The 21,130-nt window shown below is 42.9% G+C and overlaps 2 protein-coding genes across 16 annotated transcripts in view; one reads left to right on the top strand and one right to left on the bottom strand.

Moving 5' to 3' along the window:
* LOC140278111 (calcium/calmodulin-dependent protein kinase type II subunit gamma) overlaps nt 1-9,406 on the top strand; it is a 39,320-nt gene extending 29,914 nt beyond the window's left edge. For 5 of the 15 annotated variants that reach the window (XM_072373027.1, XM_072373029.1, XM_072373028.1 and 2 more), the window contains 6 exons: nt 107-187; nt 1,819-1,959; nt 4,634-4,709; nt 4,833-4,927; nt 5,806-6,042; nt 6,790-9,406. In XM_072373027.1, coding sequence (XP_072229128.1) covers nt 107-187; nt 1,819-1,959; nt 4,634-4,709; nt 4,833-4,927; nt 5,806-6,038 — 626 coding nt within the window. In that variant the 3' untranslated portion in view covers nt 6,039-6,042; nt 6,790-9,406. The remainder of the gene's footprint in view (nt 1-106; nt 188-1,818; nt 1,960-4,633; nt 4,710-4,832; nt 4,928-5,805; nt 6,043-6,789) is intronic. The other 10 variants (XM_072373036.1, XM_072373037.1, XM_072373038.1 and 7 more) reach the window with 3 other exon arrangements.
* A 6,393-nt stretch (nt 9,407-15,799) lies between these two features.
* LOC140277964 (neurotrypsin) overlaps nt 15,800-21,130 on the bottom strand; it is a 30,561-nt gene continuing 25,230 nt past the window's right edge. The window contains exons 11-14 of the mRNA XM_072372827.1: nt 20,810-21,088; nt 20,479-20,601; nt 20,102-20,370; nt 15,800-19,455 (exon numbers count right to left, since the gene is read on the bottom strand). Of these exons, the coding sequence (XP_072228928.1) occupies nt 18,887-19,455; nt 20,102-20,370; nt 20,479-20,601; nt 20,810-21,088 (1,240 nt within the window). The 3' untranslated portion in view covers nt 15,800-18,886. The remainder of the gene's footprint in view (nt 19,456-20,101; nt 20,371-20,478; nt 20,602-20,809; nt 21,089-21,130) is intronic.

Here is a 21,130-nt window from a genome sequence, read left to right as displayed (position 1 = left end):
GATGCAACCTGTGTCTCTCACACTCTTGACTGTGTGCCTGTCGCGTGTGTGTTTGTGCGTTTTGTATTTATTGTGTGTCTGGCTGCATTTTGTGTGTGTGTTCTAGCGGACAGTTCGGCGCTGAGTCAGAGCAGCGCCGCAGAGGAGATGCCCCCACTTCTGCCCTCACCTCAAAGCTCACCTGCCAGTAAGTTTATCCATGGCAACCAGAAGCTATAAGGTCGCCCCTGGCAAGGACCTAACACCCCCACCCACCCACTCCCCACTCCCACCCTGGCTTCTTGTAGTCACTGCCAATGACTTTTGACATCTTTGAGCTCCCCTTTCACTCTGATCCACCAAGCTTCTTTTTTTTAGGGTTCCCACTGGTTTCAGATTCATGGCATATTGATTTATCTCTCATGTTTTAGTTTTTTCACTTTGTGCTCTAGATTGAGGAAAATCCCGAAACTCAGGAAACATAGAATTTGATCCTGATCGATTTTTTTAGAATGATTTCAGTTTGTCACAACTTAGATCTCATTTACTCTGCTCTATAAAACGGGTTCGGAGAGGCAGTAATACATGACTCTTTTTTTGTGCTCAGGTAACTTGGGTCAGCATTTTCGTCATTTAGTTAGTTTTGTGGTCTCGTTGGACTTCACTGTAGCTTTGTCACCTCTTTCCTAGATGGAAGCAGTTGTTTTGTGGGCAGTGTCATAACTAATAAGCACAAACTGAAGTTGTAATAAATTGGATGCTTTTTGGCATCTTTTTTGATTTTAGCATGTTAACTCAAGATGATGATTGGTGTATCTTAGCTTAGCTTAGCTTATCTGTTATATTGTGCATCACCTACTAGTTGAGAGTAGCACCAGACATCAGCTTCAGGGATTTTTCAGGTCACAGACCTAATTCAGGAAGGTTGTAGCATTTTTCCTCAGGGCCACTGTGGGAACCCTGAAATCTGTGTGTATTTGCGTGCGTGTGTGTGTGTTTTTTTTTGTTTTTTGGTGACCACTGCATATATCCCCTTGTCCTCCTGATGTGAAGGCTCCAGCTGGAGCAAGCCTTGCTTACCTTGCAGCTGAGTGTCCTAAACCGGCCTTCTGGTCTGGCAGGCCCTGCTGCCCATCTTGACCTTCCTGGAACCATGCACACCATAGAACATCGCGTTTCTCCTTGTCCTCACATTTTTCCTCCTTCCTCCTCCAAAGCCTTGTTCTGTTATTTTCTTGACTTTCCTTAATCTTCTTTCTAATCTCTTATTCTTTATAATAGACCATTGTTCCCTCCATTCACAAACATTCCCTCCTCTTAATCGTCATCTTCCTGCTGTTGACACGCACCTGCACTAAAGGACAGTAAATTCTCCTCCTCTTCACTCCTTTCCTGTTTTCCACTCCTACCTTCCTTCCCGAACATGCCAAGATTCCCCACAGGCATAATATGAGCTAATTTCAAGCAGTGGCTTCGATTTTCTTCTTTTTTTTTCTTTCTTTTTTTTGCGCTTGATGCTGCAGTTCATCATAGAAAGCTTTTTAATCTATGAAAAGCATTAAGAGCTGAGGAGATATGAGCAGACAGGGAGATGAGTTTTACATCATCGAGATCAGTACTGCACGGATGCTGCTTTCAGCTATCGTCATGCCCTCATGCTACCCATCTGCATGTGTGCCATGAGCCCACATCATCTGTGGGATTTATTTCCTACTAATTCCTCTTGAACACATCAGCTTTGTTTTACCGCATGAACTGTGTGCATGTTGTGTGTGGCACATCTGTCATCTTTCCTGCTGTCCATCCATATGTTTGTTGACCATCCATTGTGTGTTTCAGTTCCACCGCATGACGTAAAGCGCATGGCTTGGAACAGCACAGGCAACAGCTCCTGCCCCGACTCTGACCACTCACAGTCCTCCATTCCTGCCGCTCCACTAGGGAGCAACACTGTCACTGCTAAAAGCAACACTAAGCCGAGTAAGAGCACATCTGCACTAACCGACTAACTCTGCTTTCCCTGCCTTCTACTCCCTGCAGCTGTTGATCAGCACAACCTTTCATCTCTTAAGTGCTATTTCTATAAGTTGGATCAGGACATCTTTGAGTCAAATGTTTTATAGTCATGTCTTTAAACAGTTGTAGGTCAGAGAAGAGACTTCAGGGAGGATACAGGTGTTTTTGTATATGGTGTTCGTTGTTTGCTAATTCTGACCTGATTCGTCAGAAGTTGGTGAAGTCCTCCACAGACACAGTTTGAAAATGGGCATGCTCTTTAGGAAAATACTGTCATGTGACTGGGTGGAGTATCTGTCTGTCGCAGGCTGGTGAGCGCAGACCTAAGCTAATTACATCAAAGAAGTGGATCCAGTCAATGAGTAGAAGCTTCCATCTGCCACACATTGACACTAATGGATCTGTTCTTGTGTGTATTGACACAAATGCTGGCAAGAGGGACTCTTCTGATCTCGTGAGAGTCCAGCTGCCTTCCAAGATAGCTTTTTCAACTAAGACAAGTCGGGGCCAGTACTCACCAGTTCTTTGTGTTTCAACAGACAGGATAGCGGATTCTGTCACTATTTCACTAATTCTTTACTGGTCTAGAGCAAAGGAGGCCTGGGGCCAATGTTATATAATGACCGACTATACCCTGTCAAACTTTGTGAAGAGCCTGTGTCGCATCTCGTCTGCCTAATCCAAGGAATCTCCTTTTAAAACTTTACACCAGCATAAATATCAAATCAAAGCAGGAGTGTGAGCCCACAAGGTCATTGTTCTTCTTTTTCTGTCCATTTAAGGTTTTTACTGTTGCCATTCGGCGTTTGTAAAAGCTGCCTGATATGATGCATGGAGCGACGTTCATAGTCTCCATTTTCAACACTGGTACTGAAGAACATTTGAAATTACCCTTTGAGAAACCAGTCTAACCGCATATTTGGGATATGAAGACATCAATTTGCAGGGAAATGAGAAGGACACTGTGATCCGTGGAGTAGACGAGCGATCTCCCTGCTCTGTGGTCCACTACAGAATTTCAGAATACATCAGAGGGATGTTCAAAGAAGTGGTGTAATGACATATCTCTGCAGTGAAGAATCAACCAGTTCTCAACATGGATCAGATCTGGACTTCAGCTCAGCGGTTGTGTTTTCCAGGCTTTGGTTGAATGCACATTTGAGAGCAAAGGCATTGGCTGAAATGGAATCTCAAAGCCATCAGCTATCATATCGTGACAATAGAGTTTTTATTTTTAAATGTATCTGAATTCAAACACTGACCGACCCACAGAACAGGAAGTATGAGCCTGGATATCACTTATCTTTTATCTGTATACACTAGAAGCCTGAAAATATTGTCCCCAGGAGGCACAGTCATGATATAGCTAATGGGTTCCTAAATTGAGCCGATGCTGTCTAAATGGTTCCGCTTCATGTCTGAATGAGCAGCCAGGTCACTTTTCCATAACAGTGCTACAACATTGACCTCTTTCAATGTAGTATCAGTAAAGGTGGATCCCTTCCGTAAAGAAGTAGTGTCTAAAAATTGTACCTCTCTTGTTTCTCTTAACGTTATTAGCTCTTTTTTTATTTTTGACCCACACAGCATCAGACACTAACAGAAACTAACTTGAAAAAGCTGCTGTCACTTCCGTGTACACAGACAGATATGGTGGTGAAATCCAAGGGAAGTAGGTGAAGTGAAATCAACTTATTTCACATTTTTTCAAGCTTTATTCCTCAACCTGGTTGATGAGCGTAAACATGCAGAAGAGGTGTCTGAATGAAGCTGAGGAACGTGACCCCCTCACTGGCAGGACGTTCTCACCTTCAGATTGATCAATGTTACACATGGCATGCCTAAATCTGGCTTTGGCTGGCTTTTTGTGGAAAGGACAGTTAAATGGGGCTGAAACGTCTCATTATTAGTTGTTATTGATGCTGGAAAACGTATCTGTGACATGTGGAAAGGTTACCTGAACATCTCATTCATCAGAAAATGACTTGTACTGACACACGGGCTTAAACCACAGGCTTAAAACGGAACAGTTGCACATTATTTAAAATGTTAATTTAAGGTATTAGTAAGAGGTAAAAAAAAGATACAAAACACAATATAAATATGCCATTTAAACTTTAACGGGACTTGAGTTAAGAAATGAGTTAGCTTAAACGGATGCAAATTTCTGACTGAAATCTTATCAATCTTGTCTCTGGGCTTTGAGTCTCACCCTGCGGTCTTCCACAGTGGGTAGATGTGGCTAAATGAGCAAACCGGTGTCTGTTATCATCATGTCCTTCTCATTCGTCACTTCTTTTAGTTGGTGTTGGAAGAAAGCTGGTAAGTTGGCCCTTTTTTTGCCTGTGGTATCTACAGGCAGAACTGTTTGTGGTTTGGTGGCTCACAGCAGAGAGTAGTGTCAGTTGTTGTCACACAGAAGGTGAGAAGATGGAGTCGAGAAGATGGAGTCGAGCTGTAGCGCCGCTGCTGCTTTTGACTGAGCGATGAGGTTAAACAAGAGTGTTGAGTCGGAGAGTGTGAAGGAAGGCAGGAGCTGCAGCGATGAGATGAGAGAAAATGTCAGTTAACAGTTGTCTCCTCTGGCTTCTCACCAGCTTCTCTTTTTTTTTTTCTCTTTCTCACATTGTTTCTGCAGCTCGTAAACAGGAGATTATTAAGATAACGGAGCAGCTGATCGAAGCGATCAACAATGGAGATTTTGAGGCCTACACGTGAGTCCACATGCTATATGCAGGACAATGTGAACTATTGGTGATGTTCAAACAGGATCTGTTAGAGTTGTCTTTTAAGTTTACTTTTTGGTTTTTCTCCTTTTCTTCTGTGCTGTTCTTCAGGAGGATTTGTGATCCTGGACTCACCTCTTTTGAACCGGAGGCCCTGGGAAATCTGGTGGAGGGCATGGACTTCCACAAGTTCTACTTTGAAAACTGTGAGTCTCCTCCTGTACACACAGAACATACTACGGTACTGTTTGCTGTACCTGCTAAACCTTCTACAGTGTGGTATATGACACAAAGAGCAGGTTGACCTTACGCAGAACACCAAGAATATGTTTAAACTCCAGAGTTACACTTTACTTTTGGCTGCAACTGACGATTTCCGTTATTGATCATTCTGCCAAATAGCAATGATATATTTAGCTTAATACCAACAGATACCTTAAGAAAGACTGAGGATAAACTTTTTACCATATTCAATTGATCCCTTCATTGTTTAATTTTGCTGCTGTAAAGCTGCACTAAAGAAACAGAAACCAGTGTTGGTTAGTGTGTACAACGCATGTATCCTTATATCCATCAGTTTGATTTTTATAGACCACAAACCCACCATGGAATGCTGTTTTTTTTTTTTACACTGGGCATCAAAACATCTTTTATCTTTCTTTGCCATAAATCATCCCTGTTGCTGTAGTCCATTTCATCTTTATCCCCTCTGTTCTGTCTTTCATTAACTCTGGAAGGCCTGAAACGCATCACAACCGATGCGCTGGCTCAGGAGCATATCCACAGACACCAGATTTAAACAGAGATTTACCAGAAACTGATGAGTTTGAACAATGTCTGTGAACTAAACTGGCAGGGTTTAACATTGCTGAATTATTCATCTATAGAAGTGCTGCGCCTCAGCTTTAAAAAGACGATGCTGCAGCACTTTCTGTTCATTGCTTAAAGTTGTCAAAATGTCACGTGGAAAGAATGGCTCTTGTGATTAAATATTTCTTCGGTTTAGATTAAGTGTGTGTTTTAAAAGCTTTTAGTCTCTTTGTTATAAAACAGTAACTTTGAACACATTTGTTTTTACATCCAGTGCTGAGCAAGAACAGCAAGCCGGTGCACACCACCCTGCTCAACCCCCACGTGCACCTGATTGGCGAGGACGCCGCCTGCATCGCCTACATCCGGCTCACGCAGTTTGTGGATTCCACGGGCCGCCCTCGCTCCAGCCAATCAGAGGAGACCAGGGTTTGGCATCGTCGCGATGGAAAGTGGCTTAATGTTCACTTCCACTGCTCAGGCGCGCCTGCTGCACCACTTCAGTGATCAGGTATCCATTTCATACTCGTGGAAAATGAGCATCTAGAAGTCCAGACTTTGCTCCCTGAAGACTTTGCATCAGACAATCTGAGCTGAACACACCTTTGTTTGTCTGAATAATTCGTTGGCTTCGGATTAAAGCGGGCACCGTTATCTGTTGCATCACCTTCAGATACGGTGACCTGTGACCTTCATCAAAGCACATCCCATTTGACTGTTTAAACATTAATTCTGTCATTTTTGATCACGTTTGTTGCAGTTCTAGATTTGAAGTTTGAGAACAAATTTTATAATAAAATCATATTTGTAGTTAAGTGTACATTAATAAATATATATATATATATATATATATATATATATATATCTGCCCCATCTGATGTCTGTAAACGCATGTCTTAAAGCAGAACTTGGCAGCCTTGAGACAAAAGAGGACTTGATTTTGAAACTGTAGACGGTAACAGTGTGCAGATTCCCTCTTTTCTCTTCCCTCTCTGCTCTCTGCCTTCAAAACCCCTGGCACTCTGGCTAGTGATCGCAGCAACTGTAGAAGAATAACCAAGTTTTCTTAGTCAAATTACGGAATTCCACTTTAAGAATTGATGCGTACAGACATGTAACTGATGGGAAAAATGGTCAAAAGTATTAAATTTGGTCCAGTTATAAATCCAGGTTATTATTTAAACTGTTTTCATTATTGAGAAAGTTTCAAGCATTGTACCAGCAAAACATTAATGTTTCTCCTCCTCTCCTCCCTCAGTGGTCCTGAGCCTCCAGTCTACTGGAGTGTGTGTTTTGGGGGGCAGTCTTTTTTCAGCGAGCGTGTTTAAGAGGTGTGTCCTCTGCGTGGATTGGCTAGTGCCAGGAGCCCGGCCGGGCGAGATCGCATCCCTCTCCACGTTACCAACCAATCCTGTCCCTCCTTTGACCTGCTGGGGGCCGGCTGAACACAAGAACCCGCCCCCATAGGATGATGCATGCATCTGGCGCCTGATTGGAGGGCGCATCTTTGCCCTCTGTCCCTCCCCTGGCAGCCATCTTTTTTCTGCCCGCGCAAGATGAGACGTCCTGGGGGAGGAGAGGATTTACAGTTGAACTTGTGACAGTTTATGAGTATGAGTTATGAATATACTGTGTAAATTATGACTAGATGTACCAGAAACCACCAAAACCCAACCAAGCATTTATCACTATTTAATAAGGGAGGAGCTGAGAGGAGAGTGAAGTTAGCAGCTGAGATTTCGGACACATTTAGGGATTACCGGGTAGAAAGTGTTGCGCTCGCTACCTGGATGTTAAGATGAAGGGAGATTTTCCTCAACTGAATTTAAGAGGGAAAAACAGTCAAGTTTGCTCAGTCAGAGAACTTGATGATGAGAGAAACTTGATATCAAAAACATGAAGCACCAAAGTGTAGAACTTTAGGCTTTTTATGTGTTTGTGTTTTTGTTTGTGTGCTTGTTTTCCAACAGAACAGAAGTTATGTTGTGGTGGGATCGTGCCGGTGGGCGGGACACGTCTGACTTGAGGTTACATGTTTTGTTGTGTTTTTAGCGACCTGATCTGTTTGCGTTCCTGTGAGGAAAAAAAAAACGAAAAAAAACGGAGCCTTCTTAGGTTTTTTTTGTTTGTTTGTTTTTTTTGTCTTTTTTAAAAAAACATTGTTTTATTTCATTTTTGTTTTTTTTGCTCTGACTCGTTCTATAATCAAGGCTCCTTTTTAAAGCAGCTCAGTTTTTAAAAAAAAGAGGGATTTTATTGTGCAAATTTAAAGCTAACTCGTCCTGTTGTTTGTGTATATGCAGTGGAGGGAGAGGGTGGGCCGGGAAGGGCGTCTGCGTTTTGCATGTTTGCCCACTGCCTCTCCCTCATTAATCCCCCCCTTCCCCAAGCATTTTCTCTTTTGACCTTTCCTCTCACTCTGTTTCTCTGCTTTCTGCAAGAGCCTGGTTTGTTTATAATCACTGTGTAAATACAGTGTATGTATAGATATATGTAGAAAAGTGTAATATATGTACATGTATCTAAGAGACACTCATCCTGTGCATTTGGGGAAACCCCCTCATGGCCTCTGTGACTCCCACTTTAGTTTAAGAGAAACAGTTTCCTCAACATTTCAATTCTCCACCTTAAAACACTTCCTTAAGATATTGGTAGCTCTTAATCATTCATGGCTGACGTGAATACACACTTCTGTAGGCGACCGTCTCTAGTCCCATGGCCGTACGACTGTTTCTGAAGATGGGGAAGAAAACAAACACGATGGAAGTAGTTTCACCCCCCCACAGCTCAACATGTGTTATTAAACATAAAAACCTTCATCATAGTGTCCTTAACTCCTGATCCCACAATGCTGTGAGCCGCCTTTTCATATCATATGCACCCACACACTCCTGGCAGTGTGTTTAGGCTTTGTAACATATCTGCATCGCTGCTGTGTGACCGGCGCCTCCCTTGTTGTGCTGCTTAATCGTCTCCATCGGCAGACAGTCGTATCTTCAGACCCCCTCCCTCCAGTATCTCCGCCCACCTCCTCGTGTTCGATCGCGTCCCTGCTCTTGAGATGTTTATTTGTACCTCTCTGTTGTTCCCGTGTTACTGGTTTTGAGTTTCTTTGTTGTCGTCGCTGTTGCTGTTAACTTTTGTCGTTTGGTAATTTGCCGATCTGCCAAGCTTGAGTTCTGCACTCTCCCTCGCAGACAGGAAGAAGAAGAAGGAGGAAAGGAAAAAAATAAGGGAAAAGAGGGAGGAAGTAAAGACAACACGAAATTAAAGATATTGATCAGGACTAAATTATTTATCAGTGTAATCTACCCTTGGTGGTTTTAAATTGTGCCTGCTCAGTTGAGAGCCTGAGAGTACGCGTTGACGTGAGTGCGTGCAGGTTTGTGTGACCTACACTGTTGTGAACCGGAGCGGGACACCTAGTTATATGCATGTTTCAGTTACACATTTCTACCATGTACCTACCTGATTAAGGATGGAGCTAGTGTTAATATATGATATTTGCATCTTTTGAAATATGAATTTTTTCTCCGTCCAGAATGTTGAATAGGTGACATGAAAATATATTTAAAAAAAAGAAAATTGAAAAAAGCAACAAAAAAAAAGGATTCAGGAGCCGTAGCTTGGTATGAGGCCCTCGATGTTCGCGTTTTCCCTGCGTTGTAATGATATACTATTGGGCTGCGCTTTCTCCCCCAGCCTTCACGTGGATGCTGGATTTTTTTTGCATGATCATGATGTACAATGAAATACAACCATGAATTGACAACTATCAAGTGTTTGTCTGAGTGTTAGTTGGTCTTCATCATAGCTTTGTTATTCCTCAAACTTGGATCTTGAAAGTATTTAATAAAAATACTATTTCAGCACTGGTTTGTCTCTCCGGAGTCGTTCATTGCTTCAGGTTTGTCATCCCTTCTTCACATCACACATTTCATGAGAAGGGGCGTGTCAGTGCTCTCTGGACCTGCTAAAACTGCAGTTCTGGTACTTTCTGATGCAATGTTTCTTCAGTGATTCTCCACAAATGAGCCTTTCTCCTGCAGTTCTTTTTTTTACTATTTTTATTTTGCCTAGAATTTAGCATTTTGCACCAGCAAACTCAACCTGAAATCACCCAATAAGGATCGAACAGAGGGAGGAAACAAATTTAAATAAAAGCTTTTGGTCGTTCCAATTCCTTTTACCAAACGAGGTGTTCCACTCCTGTTCAAGATTGATTTCTGTGTCACTTCCTGATGTGTTTGGACCCAGTCATCAACCTGAACACTTTCAGAGGAACCACAAATGCAACAATACTTGGGTGTGGTATGAATATGATTTGGTATTTGTTTGAAGGAGTGAATCAAAGAGGTTCTGTGTTAGTCAGACCAAAACCAGAACTTTAAAATGCATTTTAACAGGTTAGACTGTTGAAAGTAAAGTTTAAGACTGATAAGTTGACTTTCAGGAAGAGGGCACTCGCTGCGGAGTTGAACAAAACAGCTCTCGATTGTGTGCCTGTGGTAAGCTTGATGTTCGAAACACCAACAGCTGGCACAATATTTGCCCTCCGTACTCGTCTGTCATCACGTAACAAAGTCAAATTAAGCTCTGAATAACATGCGCAGCCTTCGGGACATTAACATACAGAAGGAAACTCTCAGTGCTGTCTGTTGGGGCAGTTTGCGCATCGTCCCGTCTCCTCCTTTGTCCTCCAGTGCTCCTGTTTTAGCTGCACTGAGCACAGTGAAGTGTTGAGTAATGTTTCGGGCTTGTTTGAAAAGGTTTTGTGCTGTTATTTATGATGGTTCTAGTTATTTTAAGGATGTGCGTGTGCGCGTCTTGGATGTAGGGCAGCTCCCCCTGGTTCCTCTGCTTTCTCTGAGTAATGAGGAGAGCTCTATAGTTGGTTAACTTTGACACTCACACTTACTTTATCAAAGACATGGAAGGGAGAAACTCACAGGGGAATGTGTCTTGTTAGCTCTGTCTGACCTCTGACTCTTTAGTGTCAAAGAAATTAGGAGAAAACCCGGAACGAGCCTCCTGAATTTAAATTACTTTTGACTTTGCTGAGGATTTTTTTTTAAAGAAACTTCCCCGTCTGTCGTCTCAGAGCTCATCCAAACGTCTGCAGTGATTCAAAGCTTCACCTCATCATCAGCCTTCAGATTTAACATAATTCTGTTATATTTTATAAAAGCTCACAGTAGTCTTTTATCTGATCATTTCACGTCTTTCGGCTGCACCAGCAGGAACAGGATGGATTGGCTTGTCCAACAAGCTGTCCTCATTTTGCAGCCACTGAGTAGCTGTGCATGGTTTCTCAAAATATAGGCTCTTGACGAGACTGTGCTGCTGTGTACTCTGCTTTTGAAATTCATCCACTCGAGCCATTAATTAACCTCTCCTAAGAGGGATGAAGCCACATGCTTTTCCTTCAGCAACAAATCTGAATGCATGTACAACCCCAAATCCAAAAAAGTTGGGACTCCGTAAAATGTAGATTAAAACAGGCAGCAAAGATTTGTAAATCTGATAAACCAGTGTTTTATTCACAGTAGAGCATAAAACAAACAAATCAAAAGTTTGCTATTTGATAAAGGATGGCTCACCATAAATTTGATGGCAGCAAGTAGTCTTAATAAAGTTGGGACAGATCCATGTTTACCACTGTGCAGCATCCCCTCTTCCTTTGACATCTGACACGGGTCAGTCCAGCACCTGGACTGTTGGAATAGATGCAGTATGTGTTTTAACATTGTCTCATAGAAGTATGCAAGGCCTTCCCTGAAAAAGACATCATCTAGTTGGGAGTACAAGTTGCTTTAAAGTCGTACCTTTGAGCCGTGCCTTTTCAGATGTGCACGTTGCCACCCCTATATACACTAATGTACCCCCATGCTAGCAGAGATGCAGACTTCTGAGCAGAGAACTGATGACTAGCAGGATGGACGCTGCATCCTTGATTTCCAAAAACAATTTTGAATTTAGTTTCAGCTGACCACAGAAGAGTTTCCACTTTGCCTGAGTGAATTTTTAAGTGAGTTTCCGGATGTTGTTCACATGTGGCTTCATCTCTGCATGACAAAGCTTTAACCTACATTTGCAGATGGCACGGTGAGCTGACAATGATTTCCATTATAGGTCGTGTCTGTTTTTAATGCAGCGCTGCCTGAAGGCCTGAAGTTCACAGCAACAGGGGTACAAGTACACTCTGCACTGCCATATAAAATAGTTTCATCAGCATAGAGATAAACGCAAATCCCAGTTACAGAACAAATAATATCCATACAAAAGAAAGAAAAGGGGGCCTCAGGGTTGAGCCTTGGGGAATGCCGTTTTCACAAATTCAAATTCAAATATTAAACGGTAACAGTGCAGAACATTGTTCTGAAAATTATGTCTTTAGAGAAATTGTTCCAGTATATTTTTAATGAGAAAGTTTAGTTTTTTGCCAGACATGATAAATTACAAGAAAGTACCTAATTAGGCAGGTATTTGCAAAGGAGTTGCATAAGAACAAACATTATTATCTGTATTAGTTTAACCTGTTATGGAGCTGACCACAGCTACAGCAGCAAGTTTGAATAAGGCATAAAAATTAGTGTTGTGAGGCATAACTTTTGTTCCACCATGTGGTTAATTGATATGGTTGTGTCCTCGGTCAGTGTTGAGACCGAAGCCCATGTGTCTGCATATAATCCATTTATTAGCAGTACACAACTCTAGAGTCTGAGGGTTACACAGTGTGAGAAAACAGGCCAGTTTGCACCCAGATCTAAATAACCGTTTATCAGAGTATGTTTTCCACAGTTGAATTCTTACTGGCTGTACTTTTTCTGTTGTTTTGTTTAATTACGGACTTATTATCTAAAAGTCTGAGTGATACGTGAGGGCAAAGCTGCAAAGGATGTCTTAGGGAACATGACATCAGAAAAACATCAAAGCTAAAATGGGAGACTTGTTTCTTCACCTAAAGTCACCAGTACCAGCAGCTTGATGTGTTTTTAAAGACTCCTGCCTTTAAAACTACTGACTTCAACTAATCAGCTTGAGACTGAGAGTTACAGCCAGATTTAGAAAGTCTGGTGCACTCTTAATGAGATTTGGTGACACCAGCATATCTTGGCCTTTGGGATGTGCAGGTGTGAAGATCGATGGAGTGCTCTTGTCGATGCAGCAGTGTAAGTACAGGTAGAGGTTTAGGGTAAAAATGTAGGTAATGAATGAGACTTGCACTCTGCATCATCAAACTAAACCTCTTCTTCTTCATAGTCCACAAGCATCCGGACCTACGGTTTGCGTGTGAGGAGGAAGACGGATGGAGGTGTTGGCTTTAAAACCATCTCTGAGCTCTGTTGTTCAGTTTATATTGGAGACCTTTTCGGCAGACGCTGAAACAACTCCAGTGGCCTATTTTTCCTTTCCCTCCACCTGCAACTCAAAGTAAAAGCTCCCTGAGGAGGAGTCTCTCTTTGCTAAAAGCCGATGAACCAAGCAGTTGAATCTCTTGTAATTGGGAGGCCTCTTTTGCCTGTTTGTTGCCTTCCTTCACCTCCCTCACATCATCAGAGTGCAGGCACGATGTGCAGCGTCACAGCCCTTCTTCTTCTTTGCTGCACTTGTGTTCAGAGTGAAGTTCTCATCTTGCAGCCTTCTGAATTTTCCAGAATACACTTTGTGGTAACCTTGACGATCTGCTCTTCCTCACTGCTGTGGAGGATGAACTCCTGCTCGTCATTTGTGCATTTAAGGAAGTGGAGAGAAGATGATCAGTCTTCAGTGTGTGAGACCTGCTCCGGCTCTGTTCATCTTCCCTGCTATGCACTAATTTCTTGCTCAAGAGCTTTAATGATGCCCTTGGCTCTCTTCTCAGTTGCCCTTTGCTTCTTCTTAATAACCCAAATGAGCAGTGATTGGACTCTTTCAGTCGATGTAGTGAGAGATCAGTGAACACCTGCACGCTGTCCAATATGTCTCTCTTGGACTCTCTGTTTAAGCCCCTGGAAGTTTCTTGCTGCTCTCCTGGATCATCCGTTGTATGAATCCTCAGCTCGTCTCACTATATCTCCAGTGGTACAGTGTTTTGTCTGTCTTCTCTTTCTGTCAACGCTGTGCTTCTTGCACATTCTGTTGTACGGTTTCCCCCTGAATTGAGCAGTGTTTGTCTTCATGCCTGCAGGTCTTGGGTGAGATTCCAGGTGAAATGTGCAGAAAGATGTGAGGCATTCAAGACAAAACTCCCCTCACGTGATCAGACCCCCTTCCGGACTGTCATGTTGGTCTACAGGTTAACGTCTCCGTGTAGATTGGGCACTGGTTTCTGCGGTCCCAGTATCCTGTGACACAGGCCTTGCAGATGTTGTGGCCACATGCGGTTGAAGCAGCCAGATTGAACATGAAACTGTTCTTCAGCCAAGGGGCTGCTGCAGGAAGCCATGCCTGCAGCACTACAGAAACCGCAGTTACTTCCTGGAAATTATGTTAGCTTTTATTTTAAATCTCTGCGACAGATATGTGACCTTTTATGTTATTTTGTCTTGTGCAAAATCATATTAAATAAGACAGATTGATTGTATAGTATCATCCAACTATAGACTCTATGTTATATAGGGGCACAAATGTATTGCCTGTTGTCATGCTGAAGGAACACATGCAGTATTTGCTGCTCCGCACAGATGTGAGATCACGTGAGAGTGTGAATGCAGTTGGTCCATGTGCTCTGCAACCTTATTTTACTAAATGACTCAGCAGTTATCCGTGCGAACACGTAAAGCATCATCTTGGTGCAGCCATCAGCTGCTCCCTGCGGGTGGAGGATTCACTTGTTTATGCACAATATTGTCCAAAAGTCTTGAGCCTCCTCTCTTTTCTTTATATTCCGTTTCCATTGAGTCAGACCTTTTGTTAAAAAAGCAATAATCGCCAGGTTTTCTGGAGGTCTCTCAAAGTTTTTCTTTAGACAAGGCCTGCTTTTTCACCCAGTCCTTGTACCTGTCAGTTTGTCAGAGAAATACATATGTTTTTGTTTGTTTGCTCAGCCACCGACCTTTAAATTGTTTGAACAATTGAATTGTTTTTGCCTTATACACTGTATTTCCATCTCTTGTTTTCCTGACAATGTATCAAGAAATGAGGTGTCGCTCAAGAGTTTTCTACAATACTATATGTCTGTGTTTGAGTGCTCATCCATAAGAGGCCAAACCTCAGAGCCTGCAGTCAGCAGGTCAGAATAACCAGCTTGACTTGTGTACATTTGATAGGATCTGAAGGCTTCTGTGCAAGTGTTAAGTCTCAGCTTGTAGAAGTGATTGAAATCCCTCTTGTTGCTCTAAACTCACCATGTGCACTTTACTTGTGACACTTTGTGTGTTTTCATTTATGAAACAGCAACACATCTGTGGAGTATTTCTGCGCTTTATGACTTTACTACCTTGTGCTACATCGATCTCTGAAATGGGGGAAAGTTTACAAGAAACCAAAACTGTCAGCAGGTGGGAAAAAAGGGCAGTTAAATGATTTATTTTATGATATAAGTGGAGAAAAACCATGAAGATTCTTTAAGAGGAGCGGGTCTAATAGCTCCCATTAATGTTTCCTTAATCAATAATTCATCTTTAAGAACTGCATTTCACCTAACATGAGTAAACCACTCACTGACAGCGGGAGCAACAGATGCTTTCCATGCGGAGCATTTGTAATAAAATCACACCCTGTCATCAATATTTTATTCCAACAACCACAGTCTGTCTGACACAAATCATCAACATGGTTTTGGTCACCATTCTGAATAATCAGCTGCATCCCAAAAGGCTGCCTCATTATGCTCATCGTAAGTAATCATTTCCACAGTTTTCAGTAAAGACTGGCCAATCCGTTCCAATGAGGGTTTCCTCTGATCCCACTGTTTTCAGATGGAAACAAAAGAAAAGGATTAACAGTGCTCATGGGTGACTGAGAAGAGCAGCTAAGCAGATTTACTTTTCAATTACTTTGAGGCAATAAAGAGCTTGTAAGCTGTTTTTGTTTTTCTACCAAATGTATACAATCCATGAGTTTTGTGCGAGTTTCTTTTCGTATCAGAGGAAATTGACTTTTCGTCAGATATGCTCCCTTTAATCTACCTCACTTACTTGTCCACTCACCAACACTTTCTTTATAATCCCATCTGTTTAATAGGGTACACAGTTTGGAGACAAATGCAGCTTTCCAAACATGTTCGTTAAAGCTCATTCTTGAACATCTGAAACTGAAAAGAGATCACTGCAACACACGGGAGATGTTCTCAGCAGGTTTATGCTTTAATACTCAACCATGATCCAGCACAGTACACTGAGGAGGAGGGACAACTGACAGGTTCAACACAGGTAAAGTATATTTAGTCTGCATCCTCACCTAACCTTCCTGAAGACATACAATATTTACATGAACCTACAGGAACCGCTAGCAAAAATGATTGTTTCACCACTCTTGGAGGATTTTATTTTGCTGGAGGAAAAAAATAATATGCACACAAACAAATCACAGACATGACATACACTAGAATTGATGGCAAATTTTTCTTTCACATCAAGTAGAGGGGAAAATGATGGAATCACCTTTTAATTCACATTTCAAAAAGAAACACCTGCACAAGTCTATCTAGGCAAAGCAGTCTACAGTAGAGAGAGCGCTGGCAGAGCAAACGAGCTGTTTCACCTGGCTGAGTGAAAGGAAACATGGCCCCAGCCAGATAGCTGTCAGTGGTAACAGTGGGAAGGATCATAAAACTCCTTCAAGAAGGCATTTCAACTCTGAGTGTGGCAAAAGATGTAGGTAGTTTCCAGTCAGCTGTGTCCAAAATTTGGAGTACGAACAAAATAGGAAGAGAGGAGAAAGATACAGGTCAACCAAATAAGACGTCAAAATGTCAGGACAGAAAACTCAAAGCAATATGTCTGAAAATAGAAAATGCTCAAGAAGTTCAAGGAAAAACAAATGGGCAGAAACCGGAGTCAGTGTTTGTGACCAAATTGTTTGAAATCGGCTAAAAGAAATGGAATTTACATCAAGAAAAGTCTAACGTAAACCATCACTAACACCTAAACGGAACAAAACAAGGTTACAGTGGGCTAAAGAGAAGCACTCATGGACTGTGGACGATTAGATTAAAGGGATATTCAGAGACGAATCACTGATCTGCATCTGAGGCTGGAACCTCAGTTTGGTGCAGGTCAAATGAAACGTATAAAGATGACGAAAACAAGCACATTTCCACAGTCACTGATGGTTAATGGGGTTAATGTCAGGTGAAGGACCAGAGGAGATGGCAGCCATTATCTCTCCAGCTAATGTACAGATGGACACATTCCATCGTTTAAAAGGAGTTTTGGTGATGCTGAGGTCATTGTTCAGGATGATATTGCATGCCGTCACTGAGCAAAGAGCATTAAAACAGCTCAATGACATGACCGGTGAACAGTCTGGCTCGCAATCTGATCAAAAATTCATAGCGCAAGTTGAAAAAAAAGAAATGGTCGGGGCCAAAGCTCCAACCTGCAAAGCTGATCAGTCAACTACTGTACAAGAAAGTTGGAATGTGGCTAATGAAGAACATTGTTTTTCACTCGTAAAATCCTCAAAGAATTCATTCTGTCATAAAAGACAAAAATACAACAACTGAATGAACATCCTCCAGATGTGGTGATTCCATCATTTTAGCCAGGGGTTGTAAAGGGAGAACATTAAGCCTGAGGAAGAAAGGCGAAGGAACAGGCTTGAGTTTATCTACAGGGTTAGAACAACAGGCTCGGAACGGGCAGTAGCAGGTTACGAGATGCTTCACAACACAGTGGTTCACAGTACATCGAGCACAAATTCATACACTAACGGCAATGGTATAAAAAGAATCATCTGGGCCTCGTCATTTGATAAGACTACCCCGTGAAAATAGAGCAAGGTCGCCATCTTCTGGTTGGATCCCACATCTGCTCAGAGAACAACAGAACAGACTACATTAACTTCACCAGGTTGGCTATCTAGAACACGTACTATCTAAACTCAGGAGTTGCAGCTACTTATCTATCTATCCATCTATCTGAGAATATATCTACTGTGTCTATCTAAAGCAGTACAAAAAGATATCTATGACCCAACAGGCAGCTTAAAATGGCTTTGAAAGGAGAAAATCATCCTGTACAGATTTAAAGGACCATACCACTGCTTTTGCATGTTTTTGCACCTTGAAATGAGTTCCCATCGCATCAGTGTGTCTTTTTTTCTGTTATTCCTGTGAGGCGATGCTATTTAACTGATCAGAATACAACACTGCTTTTTCTCTCAGCTATGAAAAATTAATGGCAAAATTAACTGCACATTTAACAGTTCCTGTCAGAGGTTTTACAGATTACAGGGAATGCTCTTGAGAAGATCTCCACACTTAGTATGAAATCAAGAAAGTTGTTGACATGTTAATAGTGTAGTGACTGGATAGTGTAGTGGTATGATTGCCACCTTTCATGTGGGAGATCTGGTTTCAAATCCCCTGCATGGAAGGTATTGTCTCCAGTAGGGGGCCTATCACAAGAGCCTGAAGAGACCCCCTTACCCTATCTGTCTACCTGTAAGTCGCTTTGGATAAGCGTCTGCTAAATGCATAAACATATCCATAAACATAATACTGAAAGATTAATAGAAACGGGCTAAATCAGTGGTATGGCCCTGTGTCAAGTAGCTTACTTGTGGTTCCTAAATAAACTACAGCACTTTCACCAGTAAAGGTATAAGAGAAGAGATGAGCCCTGTTTGAAAAAGAAACCCACACGCATGTTTATAAAAACTAACTCAGGACGAGCCTCACCCGCAGCAGGAGTTTATCTACATCAGTCGTGTTAGAGGGGCAGAGATGATGCGCAGCCAGCTTAAATACTACAAGTTCTGTTTGTCAGTGGGGTTTTTTTGCGATTTTCCTATAACTCACACGGAGGACACATAAATAGGTGAAATTAGCATACATTATTGTGTGACTTCTTCTTCAACATGTGCCTCGGATATTTAATGCAAATACTATTGTCCTTCAAATAAATGCTGCTCTGATTGTTTTGGCTGTTTGGTAGCAGTAAAAGGCTCTGATCGGCACGCTGATAACACTGCCGGGCTCATCCTAAACTTCCCATCAGTCCCACACCTTCACTAAAGCCCCAGTCACGCTCTGGCAACCTGCCCACATCGCTGGACGGTCAGCAGCCGCATACACTTGGGAGTCACAACACTGAGTTCAGATTTGAATGAATCTTTGAGTTGGGAGCATCGTTTCTTTGCGTTCCTCTTCCTTCTTCTCTACACAGGCGGTCACATGGCACAGGTGGTAACCAATGGCACGGCCTCAATCAGACCACAACTTCTTTGTATGTGTCGGCATCTTCTATGTTGTACGAGTGTGTGCTTTTAGTGTGTGAATGAGTGTGTGTGTCTTTTGGCTTAATCTCACCGATGTCATTTTGTGTGTGTTTGAGCTTGGCGTGCACGTGAACGTGCTCATCTTTGCCCTCGCTGTGTGCGTGCTCCTCGTACATGTGTGTGAGGTCATTGTCAGGGTGTGTCAGACCAATTTGTGTTTTTGCGTGTTTTTGTGTGTGCGCCTCCTCTGCACGTCCCGGCGTGTCGATGACCTCGTCAATCCAGCTCATGAGGCGGCTGACTCGTGTGTACAGCACAGGAGAGGAGGGGTCAGCGCAGCCGTAACTCCCGGCAACAACCCCAGTGAGAATCCATCGACCCGTCTCTTCCTGACACAACAACCCACCTCCAGAGTTGCCCTGGCAACCGTCACCATGGAGGAGGCTGGTGTCCGGGGGACTGCCGGCACATAGCGTGCCGTGACTGGAGAAGCTGTTGCCGTAGCGCTTCTTACATTGCCACGACGACATCAGGGGGACCCAGGAAGCGATAACAGAGTCTAGGAAGAAATAAAAATGTGATGTCAGAAATGCTGACGTGATTGGTCAACAATTCAGACGATGAACTAATAGGCTAAGTCACACATCAAGTGTATAATAGTCTGCAACAGTGTGAGGTTGTATGTAGGTCTGTTTTAGAATAACTTTTACAACAGCATTCAAAATAAAGTACAGCTTTTTGGACAAGGTTAAGGTGCTAGATGAAAATGTGAGGTGAAAGTTGTAGGTTTTGGGGGGGTTTTGTGGGGAACGTGACAGCAAAATTTCATGGAAATCTATCCAGCAGCTGTTGGTTTATAAAAACTAAAAATATGAAATGTCATCCACATGGTGGCGCCAGAGTTCCAGTCAGGAGCTCATCAGAGTCACTCAGATTAATCTTCAGGGAGGCATAGTGAGCCAGATGAAACAAACAATATGGAGGAGTCACTTCCAGTTCTAGAAACATAGTTTCACTACAAACATGAGGAAATTTACAATGAAAGAGTCTGTTTGTTGGTTGTTTGACACGTCATTGTGCAAAGTTTTGACATATTTTACATTTGGGTTTGGGGACCTACTTTATAGTCTTCACAGCTCACATATTTTTAGACAGATCGTGGACACAGTTTGGCATTAAAAACAGCAAAAGAGCAAAACACAAACCTGGTCCTGTCCAGCCTGTTGTAATCATGACAACACAAGAAGATGGAGTCTTTTCTCCTGTTGTGGCATCAGCAGCAGGGAGGCATGCTGCGTTTGTGTTGGGCTCAAAGGTCAGACAGTGGCCCTTAGTGCTGGGCAGCTTCAGCAAAGCCACGTCATGGCCTCCGCTCTGACCCTTGAACTTCCTGTGAACCACCACCCGCTCCGGGGTGAGAGTCTGCTCCGACACTCCGACACGCACCACGTACCTGGATGGATCACTACCAAACCTGTAGACCAGAGACAGAAAGAGCCAAAGGTGGAAAAAGCACTTATGTGTCATGCTCAAGATGCCTCCTGAGTAAAGGACCTGTTTTGGAGTTAAGCGCAGGATTTACCTGCTGAGACAAACAGCAGACGTCAGGACCCAGCAGGGGCTGATCAGAGTGGCGCTGCAGAGGGGGCCGCCGGCTTTGTCTTGAGACTGAAGCCATACTGACACCTGCCAAGGCCACGTGGTCCTGAGAGAGAAATAGAACAGTTTTGGCTGTGCCTGATGATCTACATCATGCAGCGTCACCTCAGTCAGATGTTATCGACATCGTAGCTGAGATAAACGACTAAAAAAGGACATGAAATAACTTTTGAATTCTCATTTAGCCTTTTTTCATAATATTTAATCATACCTTTGACTCTTTTTAGTCTTTCATCATCTGTGTTTGTCTGTACCTGAGCATGTTTTCCTCTCCTTGGTTCCCCCTCTTGCCCTCCTCCTCCACCAGCTTCCTCAGCCCACAGCTCAGCTCCTCAGGCTTGGCCTTTACCGCTGTCTCCGGTGGCGTGACGTCACACCTCACCCCTGCATTCTCCCTGCGCTTGCATCCCTGAATGTTCTGGCCCAGAGACGGGCACTCTCCCAGGAACTCCTCCTTCCCCGTGCACCTCACCTGGTCCAGGTGGATGGGTCCTTTCCCCTGACCGAACCCTCGGACTGCTGCCGCTCTACCACTGAGGAAGAGAAAATGTCATTTAGTACACTTTCCTTTTTTT

The sequence above is a fragment of the Leuresthes tenuis genome, unplaced genomic scaffold (assembly GCF_036924035.1).
Source record: "Leuresthes tenuis unplaced genomic scaffold, fLeuTen1.0.hap1 SCAF_20, whole genome shotgun sequence".
In the NCBI taxonomy this organism is placed as follows: domain Eukaryota; kingdom Metazoa; phylum Chordata; class Actinopteri; order Atheriniformes; family Atherinopsidae; genus Leuresthes; species Leuresthes tenuis.
This window is presented reverse-complemented; position numbering and strand designations above follow the sequence as displayed.